The sequence below is a fragment of the Tamandua tetradactyla genome, chromosome 2 (assembly GCF_023851605.1).
Source record: "Tamandua tetradactyla isolate mTamTet1 chromosome 2, mTamTet1.pri, whole genome shotgun sequence".
Lineage (NCBI taxonomy): Eukaryota > Metazoa > Chordata > Mammalia > Pilosa > Myrmecophagidae > Tamandua > Tamandua tetradactyla.
In genome coordinates, this window is record NC_135328.1 from 32,814,938 (window position 1) to 32,828,770 (window position 13,833).

A 13,833-nucleotide genomic window follows, 5' to 3' on the forward strand; every position below is an offset into this window, starting at 1 on the left:
CCCAGCTCCCAGGGAGCCATCTTCAGGCCCTGCAGACCCTCTTACCATCCACCATCTTCTGCTCACAGTCCATGAGGTCGCGACAGACCCGGGCGGGGTTCTCTCTGGTGCCCAGGGGCGTCTTAATGCTCTGGATGAGGTTGCTGAGGTAGTGTAAGGTTTTGAAGATCTCCCCTCCCTGCTCCATCACCAGCTGCTCCCGATGGCCGGGACCCTGTAGGGGAGAGGGGTGGCCATGGGCTGCTGAAAGTCCAGGCCCAGCCCAAGAACTGAGCCCCACTCCCTCAAGTCCCCAGTACTCGGGGGGCTTCTCAGTTCCAGGGTCCTAGTTGGGGCAGAGGTTGGGTTCCCTCCATTTCACAGCTTTAGAAGCTGAGGACAAGGGATGAGAAGTGGTGGTGGTGGGTCTCCCATGACAGCCCCAAGAGTGAGGGCGGCAGAGTGTCAGTCAGATTTCCCCAGGGTGCCCGGGACATCGGGGAGTGGCCCTAAATCCCTGTCCAGAATGAGTTTGGGAGGAGGAGGTGCAGAGAGGAGCAGGCTTACGGAGCACCTGGTCCCTGCCGGGCTCCCTGCAGGTAGGAGGCAGGGGCTTCTGTGAGGCACCAAGACAGAACTGAGACCAGCTCAAGCTCCAGGACAGAGGACTGCAGCACAGAGAAGGAGTGCATCTCCTCTGGGCGGGAGGACAGGGCTGCAGAGGGGGCTCCTGCCTGAGTGCACCTCGGCCTCAGTTTCCACAGCTACAAATCAGAGCTCAGTCGACCCTTGTGTATCTCGAGTTATGGAGGTGGTGTGCCTGTATGTATGCCTGTGGGTGGGGGTGGGGGGCATATGTGGTTGTGTGTGTGCATTGCATGTGCATCTCTGTGTGTGGCAGAGACTGGCAGCCGCTCCACTAATCCATTTCTTCTTCTGCCTGGACACGCAGCTGGACTACATCTCCCAGCTTCCATGGCCACAGCTCAAGGGTGGGCTGGGGTGGGGCAAGAGTCTGCACCTCAGCTGAGGAAAGGACAGCAGAAGAGATGGACGTAGGCTCATAAACACCTCTGCAGTATTCTCCCTCTTCACCCCATGCTGCACCCAGTGACCTTGTGGCCATGGGTGGGAGAAGGCAGAGCCCCCACAGGCCCCTAAGAACTTGATTAACAAGCCAATTAGCCTTTATGTGCAGGAGAAATAAGCTCCCATTGCATTCTATTACCACTTACCGAGATGCACAAGGGGAAGTGGCTGTAACTTGCACAAGGTTCCCTAACCTTCCAGGTCAGAGCCATCCCTGGAAGCAATATAAATGACATCTACAAGGGGGAGGAAGCTCCCCCTGCTGCTTCCACTGCACCTTGGGCGACCAAGGTGTTTTTTCATAGACATCCCTGGATAGTAATGAGGGACCCCATGTGGTCTGTCCCTGCACAGCACTCAGAGAATGCAGAGGCTGCAACTTGCATCAGTCTTTCCCCAGCATCCAGCACTGGGCCAGCCTCAGAGAAACCCCCAAGCTGGTGGTAGGAGGTCTGATCTGGGGACAGTTAGGTCCTCATCATGGGAAGGGGGCAAGGCTGCAGAGGGGGGCCCCCACAGGGCCCAGGGCTTGTTTCTGGCCCCTGCTTGGCTCCCATAGCCTTGATACCTGGACCAGTGGCCACCCCACTGAGCCTTGGGAGTCCGCCCCCATCTGTGGTGGGAGATGCCATGGAGACCAGGGCTAAGAAACATGTGGAGTGGTGCCATGGAGGGTGCCGGCCATGTGAGGGTCATTATATCTGCTTCCTCCAGGAAGGCACCCCACACAGGCAGAGCTCTAGGCAGTACCTCTGGGGTGAATTCTCCATTGGTGTCCATCCACTTCTGGAAAGCAGCCCCAAGGTCATCCTGTTGCTGTGCAGGAAGAAGAGAGGATCTGTGTCCTGGGCCCCCAGGATCCTCTGTCCACCACATGAGCCCCAGGCCTTGAGTGGGTGCTCTCCCACCTTACCTTCCCCTTTAAAACCAAGTCCATCAGGCGTGGAGTTCGGGGAAAAGGGCGATATGGGACCTTGGCCAATCACAGGCCCTCTGAGGCACTGTCTGTCCTTCCTCTCCTTGCAGCCACAGGGAACTCTAAGACTCAAAACTGACTCGGCTCCTCCCTTCCTTCAAGTGTTCCCATAGCTCCTCAATATTCTCAGTTTCAAGCCTAAGCTCTTAAGTATGGTTACAAGTCCTCCTGAGTGCTGTACCTCACCCTCCAGCCTCATCTTTCTCCTCTCCCCCATAAGCTCTACCAACCAGATGCGCTGTAGTACTTCCAAGTTCAGCAATGCCATGATCCTCTTAGCCCCAGGGCTTTTGCACATGCTGCTCCCATGGCCTGAACACTATTCCTTCCCTCCAATGCCCCACCTGGCTCTCCTCCTCTACCACTGGTTCTCAACTGGGTGTGATGTTGTCCTCCAGGGTTCAGGAAACAGTCTGGGTTGTCACAACTGGGAGAAGGGATACGTTTAGCACCTTCTAGCCGGTTGAGGACAGGGATGCTGGTACATATCTCATAATGCACTGGTGGCCACCCACCACAAAGCACACACTGGATCAAAATGTCAGTAGTGCTGAGGTTGAGAAATCGTACCTTCTGCTCATCCTAAAGATGTCATCCTCAATGGGGAGCCTTTCCCAAAGTTCCCATCCCCAGGCTGGGTGAGGACCCCACTTGCCTGGATTCCCACAATCTCATGCTTCCCATCGCAGATCCAACCCTTTGTCTTTGTGCTCTCAGAGCCAGGACTCTATAGGCTTTTCTCAAGTTCACTCGATGTCCTGCCACTTCCTAACTGCATCATCTTCCCAGTGCTAGGGTTGGTGTCAGACAATGACAGTGTCCAGTGCTCTCTGTTGGGGATGGGTCTGCCTCCTTCCCCAGCTGCCATTGGGCTCAAGGACTCTGAGATGGGGCAGGGGGCAGGGGTGCACTCATAAATCAGCCCATGTGCACAGGGCAGCCCAGCAGTCACAGTTGGGGGCATGCCCTCCTGCTTGCTAGCCCAGGGCACTTTCTGTTCCCTTAGGGTTTTGGCTACTAGGGTCAGAGTGGTCAGCTGTCCCCCAGACCCTACCCCAAATAGGCAAAAGATAATGTTCTCCAACTTACAAACTGGATAGGTCTCCCTGGCGGGCCCTGTAAAGAAGAGGGCAGGTCAGAGTTTGATAGAGACAGGGTCCTGGGTCCGGGGCTGTCAGGAGACAGCAGGAGCTATTGGGGCACGAGAGGGCTGCCACACTGGTCTCGGCTCTCCTAGGGGCCTGGTCTTCACTCTCCCAGGCAAGAGGCCCGCGTGGGCTGGTTCACCCTCTCCCAGAAGCCTCTGCATCCTCTGGGGTCCAAGGCCAGGGTAAGTGCCCTCTGCAAAGCTTTGGGGCTCATTCAAAGGGAGCCTAGCTGCTGCCCCTGGGAGGAGGTCCCAGCTACCTACCGGTGGGCCAGGCCGCCCTCTTGGGCCAGGAGGTCCCTGGAGGAAGAGGAGAAGACAGTAGGCCTGGGTCGGCAGAGGCCTGCCATGCCCACCCCGACCCCAGCCCTTCCTGACAGGACTGAGGCCAAGGGACAAGGGGCCCGGGCGCAGATGGGCCTGGATGGGGAGCCTGGGCTCCAGAGGGAGCACACGCCCGGGGCATCAGTAGCCCTGGCAAGGAGAAGCCAGAGCGTCCTCACCCATCCCAGCCCCACGCCACAGCCCCACACCCCGATCCACTCACCTGCGGACCTTGCAATCCCTGGAGAGAGACAGAAGCAGAACAGAGTTAGGGAGCCCATCTCAAGAGCCCACCCTCTCCCACCCACATGCATTGACCCCCAAATGTATACTCACCGTGTCCCCTCGGCTGCCTCTGCCGCCCTTCGGGCCCTGCAGTAAAAACCAGCCAGTTAGAGGCTCACAGTGAGGCCCCATTTCACAGATGGGAAACCGAGGCTTAGGCAGCGCTGGGTCACAGACCATGTGGAGCCGGTGACCCAAGGGGACCCAGGAGCTTCCTGCCCAGCCCCTGCACGTACCGGGAGTCCCGAAGCTCCCAGGGTCCCGAGGGGCCCAACGATGCCTTCTTTTCCCTGAGGGAGAGAAAAAGGCCGGTGTCCTCATCCCAGGCCTGGGAGGAGGGTCTAGGGTGAGTGCGGGGCGACAGCTGTGCTCACAAGGACAGGGAGGGATGTCCCCTCAAGCAGGGACCGGGCCAGGCACTCCTGGCCCTAGTGTGTGCCCAGGGAGCTGCAGGAGTGAGGGGCAGGGGAGAGGAGGGGCTGCCCCAGCCCGGCGGAGGCATGTGGGCCATGGGTGGAAGTGCACAGGAGGGAGGCGGACACGGCTCCACCAGGTTGCGACAGAGGCCACCGTGGCCTGGGGCGCCTGTCCCCAGGAGGCAGAGGGGGAGGGTCTCACCACCACGCCGGGCGGTCCCCGCGGCCCCTGGATGCCTTTGAAGCCGATGTCTCCAGGAGGGCCCTGCGGAGGCACAGGAGGGGCTGTTGGGCCTGGCTGGTGCCAGGAGGGGGTCCCAGCAGCTCCCCCACCACAGGGTCTGGCCCCCCATCACCTTCGCACCCAGGAGAGGCCTTAGCGGAGAGATCCCCCGCTGGGCTATTACATTTCCTGAGCAGTGACTGAGGGGCCGGCCTGGCGGCCGCAGGGTACATAACTCAGGCTCACTGAATCCTTACAACAGCCTATATGGATGTCACCCCTGTTTTATGGATAGGAAACTGAGTCTGGGAGAGACCAAGTGACAAGCCCAAGGCACCGAGTGAGCACCCTGTGCAGCTGGGCTTGAAATGCCAGAACGGATGGAAATAAGGATGCGGAGGTTCTCCTGGATTCCTTGATTCTGCCTGTGTTCCAACCCACATGGCAAGTGCTCAATAAATAGCTGAATGAATGAACGAACGAATGAATGAAGGGGTGGATGGATGGACCCCAACAGGAGCAGAGGGGAGGGGGAGTCTGTACCTTGGGTCCGAAGAGGCCAGAGATGCCCGGGAAGCCCATCTCGCCAGTGTCGCCCTGTGTGGAGAACAGGAGGGGCTGGTGCTGCTAGGGCGAGGGCAAGGGGGCCCGGCTGGACACCTGGGATGCCTGGCCTGCCTCTCCCACCCGGCCCCTCCGGGGATGTCAGTGACTCCACTTTGGGGCGTTCAGGCGAATGTGACCAGATCACACACTAGACCTTGCCTCGTCCTGGGCTCTGATGGATGGGAGCCTGAGCCCCTATCAGACGAGAAAGTGGAGCCCAGTGCAGGGACTCCATGAGAAACAGGCCACTAGGACACTCAAGGTCTCCTGTCCTAGGTCTTCAAGGAAGAGAATGAATGAGCTCATGGACTCCCTAGCCCAGCGCCCCATTCCCCAAGGGCTTGCCACCTGCAGGTTCTTTGCATCCGCCCATCTCATTTTGTTCCCAAACCAACCCAGGGAGGCACAATATTCCCCCATCACAGACGCATCAAACTGAGGCGCAGAGAGGGCAAGAAGCGGCTCAAACCCCACAGAGGCCATGTGGGAGAACACACCAGGCTCAGGCCCAGAGTGGCCACTGGCCTGTGTCCTTCCTTCCCTGGGTCCTGCTCCCCTCCTCCAAGCAGCTAGAGAGCAGGTGCAGGGGTGAGAGCGGGCCGGGGCCAAGGATGAGCCCAGGGCCCTGAGTTTATGCACATTCCTGGGCTCCCAGCTCAAGCTCACCAGGCAGTGAGCCCTGGGAGAGAAGCTTCTACTCTGTGTGGTGAGATGTGGAGCACGCACTTCCCCTTGCTTGGCCTCAGTTTCCCCATGTGTAAAACAGAGTAATATACCATCTCCTTCAAAGGTCTCAGAGGACACAAGGGATCATGCAAATATGGGCCTAGCCTTGGTGAGGCTGAGCTGAGAGGGCAGGCTGAGAGAGGAACCCCTGTAATCTGAGTATCACTTGTTCCTAAAACTCAGCGTTATTGAATTTTAATTTACATATTATATAACTCACCTTTCAAAAAATGTACAGTTAGTGGTTTTTGGTGTATTCACAGAGGTGTGCCTCAATTACCAGTGTCTGTTTCAGAACCTTGCGGCACCCTCCCAAAGAAACTCTGTACCCAAAAGCAGTGACTCCTCACTCTTTCCCCTCAGCCCTTGGCAACCACTAACCTACTTAGTCTCTATGGATTTGTCTGTTTGGGATATTTCATGTGAATGGAACCATGTAACATGTGGCCTTTTGTAACTGGGATCTTTTTCTTCAAGCTTCACCCCTCTTGTAGCATCTATCAGTATTTCCTTCCTTTCTATTGCTGAATAATGTTCTATTGCATGATATACCACATTCTATTCAGCCATTTACCAATTGGTGGACATTTGAGTTGGTTCTACTTTTTGTCTATCAGGAAGAATGCTGCCTATGAACATCCACGTATAGAGGTTTGTGTGAACATGTGTTTCTGATTCTCTTGGGTGTCTGTCTAGGAGTAGAATTGCTCGATCATATGACTACTCTATGTTTAACCTTTTGACAAACTGCCAGAATGTTTCCCAAACGCGGCTGCACCATTTTACAGTCCCGTTAGCCATGTATGCGGGTTCCCATTCTCCACACCCTTGGTAACACTTCTTACTGTCTTTTGGTTTTTAGTAATCCTAGAAGGTGTGAAGCGGTATTTCATCGTGCTGTTGATTTTTCTTTCCTTAATGACTAATGATATTGAGCATTCTCTCAGGCATTTATTTTGTACGTCTTCAAATTCCTTGCCCATTTCAAAACTGGGTTGTCATTTTATTCTTGAGTTCCAAGAATTCTCTATAGTTCTGGATATAAAGTCCTTATTAGATATGACTTGTAAATATCTTCTCCTATTCTTTGCGTTGTTTTTTCCACATCCTTGTCGTGTCCCTTTGAAGCACAAAAGTTTTGTCCAATGTATTTGATGAAGTTCAATTTATCTAGTTTTTCCTTTGTCACTTGTGCTTTTGGTGCCATATCTAAGAAAACATTGCGTGATTTAGCATTATGAAAATTGACTCTTATGAATTCTCCTGAGAGTTTTACCGTTTTAGCTCTTAGATTTAGGTCTGTAATGTATTTTGTATTAATTTTTGTGTATAGTGTGAGACAGGGGTCCAACTTCATTCTTTGCATGTGGCTATGCAGTTGTGCCAGCACCATTTTTTTCCCACTGAATTGTCTTACTATCCCCATGGACAATTAATTAGCATAAATTACAGGTTTGTGTCTGCACTCTCTGTTCCATTGATGTTTACGTCTATTCTTATACAAGGACCACACTGTCTTGATTTTGTAGCTTTGCAGTAAGTTTTGAAACTGGGAAGTGTGAGTCCTCCAACATGTTCTTTTTTCAAGATTGTTTAGGCTATTCTGGGTCTTCTTTATTTCCATTTAAATTTTAAGATTATTTCGTCAATTTCTGCAAAAAAACAGTCAGTTAGGATCTTGGTAGGGATTATATTGAATCCATAGGTCATTTGGAATATTTCCATCTTAACATAATTATGTATTCTGGTCCATGAACCTGTGATGCCTTTCCATTCATTTAGGTCTTTTAAAAGTTCTTCCAACAATGTTATGAAGCTTTCAGTATAAAATCTCACAATTCTTTTGCCAAATTCATGTCTAAATATTTGATTCTTTTTTATGCTATTTTTAATGGAATTCCTTTCTTAGTTTCACTTCTGGATCCTTCAATTCTGGTGTATTGAACTGCAACTGATTTCCCTATATTGTACATACACAATCTATTTGGTACATTGATCCTGTATCCAGCAACTTCATCAGTTCTAATTTTGAGTGTGCGCTTATTTCTTAGAATTTTCTATATTCAAGACCATGTAGTTTATATACAGACAAACTCTGAAATACAGTTTTATTGCTTCCTGTCCAGTATGGATCTTTTATTTATTTTCCTTGCTGAATTATCCTGTGTAGAGTCTCCAGTACAATTTGAATAGAAGTGAGAACAGTGGACATCTTGTCTTGTTCCTGACCTGAGGGGAAAAGCTTTCTAGCCCTCACCAATAAACAAGATATTAGCTGTGGGATTTTTATAGCTTCCCTTCATCACGATGAGGAATTTCCTTACTAGTTTGAGTGGGTTTTTTTTTTTTTAAATTGTGAATGTATTTGAGATTTTGTCTAAAGCTTTCCCTGCATTGATTGAAATGATCTTGTGTTTTTTGTCCTTTGTTCTATTACTATGGAATATAGACTGATTTTCACATGTTGAACCAGCCTCACATTCCTGGAATAAATCCCATCTGTCATGGTGTATAATTTTTTATATATGTTGTTGCATTAGGTTTCTTAGTATTTACTCAAAAATTTTTACATCCATAGTCACAAGAGATATTAGTGTGTGGTTTCCTTTCCTTGTGTTGTCTTTTTCTGGTTTTGGTATCAGGTTAACTAGCCTCACAGAGTGAGGTTGTGATGTGGTCCGCATGTTCATTTTGCACTTTGAATGCTGTCTCCTACATACTTGACAGGTGCAAGGAAAGGGTAATATTTTAAACAGTGTTGCTGACATATAATAGATAAATGATAAGTGTACACAATTTAAATTGTGTGGTATGATAAATTCTGAAGTGTGTACACTCATGTAATCACCAGAATTGAGACAATAACATCCACTACCCCATAAAGGTTTCTCATGCCCTTTTGCAATCTCTCCTTCTGCCAACTCTCCCTGGAAGGACCACTGATATGCTTTTCCTCACTGTAGAATAGTTCGCCTTTTCTATAGTTTTATGTAAATGGAGCCACACAGAAAGCATTATTTTTTAATCTGGCTTCTTTCACTCAGTGTACTTGTTGTGAAATTGATCCATGTTTTTCTGTGTATCAAGAGTACAATCCTTTTTTTATTGCTGAGTCATATTCAATGGTATGGATATACCACAAGTTCCTTATCCATTCATGTGCTGATGGACAGTTGAATTGTTTTCAGCTGCGGGCTATTCCAAATAAAGCTGTTATCAACCTTGGGGTGCAAGCCTTTGTTGGCACAAATGTTTTCATTTCTCTTGGGTAAATATATCTAGGAGAGAAATGACTGACTATGGTAGGTATATGCTTTACTCTTAAAGAAATTGACCAGCATTTTACGAAGTGGCTGTGCCATTTTACATTCTCGCTAGCAGAGTAGAAGTGTTCTACTTGCTCCACATCCTTGCCTACATTTGTTATGGTCAGTTTTTAAAATCGTAACCATTCTAACAGATGTGCAGTGGCATCTCATAGTGGATTTTATGTACATTTTCCTAATGACTAATGATTAGGTTATTTACACAGAGATGTGACACACCCTATGTGGGTGTGACCTTTTGTTAGAGGGAGATGTGACACCACCCATTCTAGATGGGTCTTGATTAGATTACTGAGTCTTTAAAAGGGCAAACATTTTGGAGAAATGACAGAGCCAACAGAAACTTCAGAGTAGAACTGTCACAGATGCCAGCACTTGGAGAACAGTGACATGGATGTTTGGAGATGCTTGGAACCCAGCAGCCATTGTCATGTGTTGTTAAGCAAGCCAGAACCTGGAGAGAGTCAAGGGAAGCCAGGAGATGAAAGCCAGTCCCAGAGAAGCAAACTGAGGAACCCCCATAGGAGCAGAGGCTGACAGCAACAGAGCCCAGGAGCAAGGGACCAGCAGATGCCAGCATGTGACTTCCTATTTGACACAGCTGTTCTGTTCCCATCAATCTTCCTCGAATTATGGCATTTTTCCCTGGATGCCTTAGTTGGCCATTTTTATAGGCTTAGAACTGTAAACTTGGAACCCATTAAATTCTCCTTTTTAAAAGCCATTCCAGTTCTCTATATCACTGTCCGGCAGCTTTCAAACCAACACAATGAGGAACTTGTAGAGTTCATCAGTGAAGTCATCTGGGTCTGAAATTTTCTTTGTGGGTAGCTTTTTAACCAGATTCAGCTTCTTTAATAGATACAAGATTATTTAGGTCATCAGTTTCTTTTTTGGTGGTTTTGTCCTTCAAGGAATTTGTTCATTTCATCCAAAGTTGTTAAATTGTTTGGTATAAAGCTGTTCATAATATTCTTAAAAGATAATATTCATAAAAGATGAAATTCCCTTATTATCCTCTTATTGCCTTTTGTATCCGAGGCGATGTCATAGCACTCATTCTTGATCTTAGCATTTCCATCATCTCTCCTTTTTACCTAATCATCCTTGTTGGGGGATTTATTGATCTAAAAAAAAGAACTAGCTTTTTATTTTCTATACTTTCTTATGGCTTAGTGTTTTCTAGTTCATTAAATACCATTCCAATCTTTATTATATCCTGTCTTCAAATGAGATATCACTTTTGGTTTCTACTTTGACCCATGTGTCAATTTTTTTAAGTTTGTTAGTAAGTTTCCAAATATTTGGGTATTATTTCAGACACATTTTTGTTATTCATTCCTAAGTTAATTCCACTGTAGCAGAAGAACATACTTTGTAGAACCTAAATCATTTTAAATTTACTATGGACCAAAATATGGTCTGTCTTAGAAAAGCTCTATATGCACTTGAAAATCACATGTATTATGTTAATATCTGGCACTCTATAAATGCCAATTAGGTGAAATTAGTTCATTATGTTGCTCAAATCTTCTATATCCTTCCTGATTTTCTGTCTACTTGTTCTATCCATTGTTGAGAAAAATGTATTGAAATCCTTGACTGTACTTGTGAATTTGTCTATTCATCCTTATAGTTCTACCAATTTTTGTTTAATGTATTTTTAAGCTGTATTATAAGGTACATGCAAATTTAGGATTCTTATGTTAACTGATTAAATTGATCCTTTTATCATAATGAATTACTGCTCATGCTCTTTGCTCCAAAATCTATTTTGTCTGTTGTTAAAATAGTACATTGGTTTTCTTGGATGAGCATTAGCAAAGTATACCTTTTACCATACATTTTTACTTTAAAGTATCTTTTTTTATTTAAACTGGATTTCTCACAACACTATAAAACTACTCTTACGTTTTCATCTAATTTAACAATGCCTGCTTTTTATTTGGGGTATTCAGACCATTTGCTATTTATTTTCCACATGTCCCAACTATTCTTTGTTCAGTTTTTTTGATCATTTTCAAGGAAAGAGTAGATTGAATTTAGCCTTGGACAGAGAGGGGAATGGCAGCAGCATGGAATGGAAAGAGCACTGGGCCAGGAGTCAGCATGAGCTGAGTTCTGGCCTGACCTGCCTCTCCCTCTGCAGGCACCACTCGAGCCTCTTTCCCCAGCCCCCTTTCCCTACTCAGGGGAGGCGGGCCCGGGTCTGGTGCGCAGAGAGAGGTCTCCCACCCACGTCCCAGGGCAGACGCGAGCTTCTGGGAGTGCACGTGTGTCTGCGCCTGCGGGAACGTGTTAGCATGTGTGCACATATGTGTGTGGGGTGTGAGCAGGTGTATTCCCAGGGACTCACTCACCGGCTGGCCTTTGGATCCAGGCTCGCCCTGGTTCCCAGGAAGTCCCGTTCCGCCCTCTGTCCCTCGTTTGCCAGGGAGACCCAGCTGCCCAGGTAGCCCACTTTCACCCTTCAAGGAAAATACCAAGGTTCCCATCAGACGGGGTGGTCCTAGGAGCAGGGGGTGGGGCCTGGGAACCGTGATTCCGCAGGGTCAGGAGAGGGCTCCAGACGCTGGGGCCAGATGGACGTAAGCCTGGGGGCCGCCCCTTCTGCCCCGTTACAAGGAAGGTTTCCCCTGGCACCCAAGGTCCCAGGAAGGCCTTCACGGTGCTCTTTGTCATCCCCACACACCATGCTGTCCCCGTCTATACCCTGTGCTTGCAAGGTGCCTCCCGCCAAAGTGTCCCCTCCCCTTCTTTCCCGTTCCCGGTGTCCGGGGCCCAGGCCACCTCCCCCTCTGCGCCTGTCCTTACAGGGTCTCCAGACCCTCCCCAACTAGGCCTCAAGCCCCAGGAGAGAAGAAGTACGTCTAATTCACTCATCCCACTCTTCTTTGGTTTTAGCCCCGGGCTCACACTGATTCACAGCTGTCTCCCCCACCGAAGTCGCTCTGGAAACGTTTCTAAATTCTCCTGGGAGGAGAACCCAGAGGCGAGCAGCCGCTGAGCTTCTACAAAGGTCCGCTAGAGGGCGCACACGGACAGCTCAGCAACGACTAGTTGGTTTCCAGAGTCTGGGCAGGGGCGGTGATTATCGCCCTTAACAACTCTATCGTACCTGAACAAACTCTAACTCTTTAAGTCTGCGTGAGGACTTGGGCAGGGACCCTGGTAGGGACCGACAATGTGGACATCCATTTTCACACAGGCCCTGGCCCATGGTGCGGAGGAGGCAGCACCATCATAGGCAGTACTTGTGCGGGGGAGGGGGGAGGGGGGGCCAAGGCAGGAAGGCGGGAGGTGGGTGGGGGGATTGGGACGGGTCTGACCTTGAATCCTGGGGGCCCCTGTGCTCCAGGGAAGCCGGCCACACCTGGATTTCCTCTTTTCCCAGTAGGGCCCGAGGGGCCAGGGTCCCCGTCATCTCCCTGCAATCCCTGTAAAGAAAGAGGGCAAAGGTGGCTCTCCTAGGATTTGAGAAACAGGCTGTCAAGGAGGCAGGATGGCTCCAAGGAGGGGTGAAGTCCGAGGGCAGCCGGAGGGGAGGGAAGGGAGTCGTATTGCAGATCAAGTGCCCGCGGGTGAGGAGACAGCACCAGGGGACAAAAGAGCTGAAGGTGTGCTGGTGACAAAGGGGAGGGAACTTACACCCCAGGAGCTCTGTCCACCTGCAGATGAGCTGAATTGCCTTCTGGGGCCAACACTGAATAGAGGTGGTCAGAATGGGTCACATTCCCTGGTCCCAAGGCATGAGGGGACTGCCCACCCCACAGCATCACAGGGAACTTCTGGATATGTTGATGATGTCCTGTCTAAGCTTCTGAACCTGCTCCTCCTGGCTCTTGGCCTATGGAAGTCCCCTCCATGTCGTCTTCAGTGGACAGACCACGTGTTATCCCCAAGTCCTGCTCACCTGCTGTCCTGCTCGGCCATCCCTGCCAGGAAGTCCATCTGGTCCACTGACGCCTTCAGGGCCCTGCCTCCCCACCACGCCCCGGGGCCCTGGCAGCCCCAACAGGCCCTAGGGCACAGGAGAAGCTGGTGAGGGCTCCAGGGTGGCGGGGAGGCTGACGGGGCAGGGACAGTTGCGGACACTCACCTGGCTCCCCCTCCTGCCTGGAGCCCCAGCTTTGCCTTGCTTTCCCTTTGGTCCCTGAAAAGTCAAGAGGCACATGACAGAGGCTGCCTGGAGGAGGTGCAGCACCCCAGGAGCTCTGGAGGGGGCAGTATGGAGAGGCTCATCACTCTTAGAGCTCAGCATCTGCATCTGCAAATGGGCCCAGTCACCCTGACCTGTGAGTTCAGACAGGGTTGACCTTGTCAGCTACTGCCACTGACCCTGCCCTGGCCCTGGTGGCCGCTCTTGCCTCCTGCCCTGCAGCGGCCCTGGACATTGGCAATGTCCTGGTCTGAGCCCAAACCCTGCCCAAGGCTGGCCCATTTGATCCTCAGGAGTGAGGGTATCTATGAGTGGTGTTTGGGGGTATGGGGAAGGGGCACAGCTGGGGGAAAAAAGGGGGCATCCAGAGCTGACCCAACCACTGGAGGACCCTGCACGGATGCCAGGTCTGTGGTAGGAAGCCCTCCTGCCCTCCTGTACCCTCACTGTCCCCGTGGTGTCTCTCTAGCCCCCTTGCCTGCCTGTCTCCGTTTCTGCTTTCTATCAACAGTGTGGTATGCTAGAAGGTGCGGCAGGGTCGAGTCCCACCCTGTTCCCTCCCAGAGGCCTGGATAGC

At 50.5% G+C, this 13,833-nt stretch overlaps 1 protein-coding gene across 1 annotated transcript in view; it reads right to left on the reverse strand.

Moving 5' to 3' along the window:
* Positions 1-13,833, reverse strand: part of COL27A1 (collagen type XXVII alpha 1 chain) — a 155,980-nt gene that overhangs the window by 5,662 nt on the left and 136,485 nt on the right. Inside the window, exons 46-58 of the mRNA XM_077142432.1 lie at positions 13,197-13,250; positions 13,011-13,118; positions 12,427-12,534; positions 11,458-11,565; positions 4,983-5,036; positions 4,419-4,481; positions 4,037-4,090; positions 3,852-3,887; positions 3,739-3,756; positions 3,456-3,491; positions 3,134-3,160; positions 1,819-1,884; positions 46-214 (exon numbers count right to left, since the gene is read on the reverse strand). Coding sequence (XP_076998547.1) covers positions 46-214; positions 1,819-1,884; positions 3,134-3,160; positions 3,456-3,491; positions 3,739-3,756; positions 3,852-3,887; positions 4,037-4,090; positions 4,419-4,481; positions 4,983-5,036; positions 11,458-11,565; positions 12,427-12,534; positions 13,011-13,118; positions 13,197-13,250 — 901 coding nt within the window. The remainder of the gene's footprint in view (positions 1-45; positions 215-1,818; positions 1,885-3,133; positions 3,161-3,455; positions 3,492-3,738; positions 3,757-3,851; positions 3,888-4,036; positions 4,091-4,418; positions 4,482-4,982; positions 5,037-11,457; positions 11,566-12,426; positions 12,535-13,010; positions 13,119-13,196; positions 13,251-13,833) is intronic.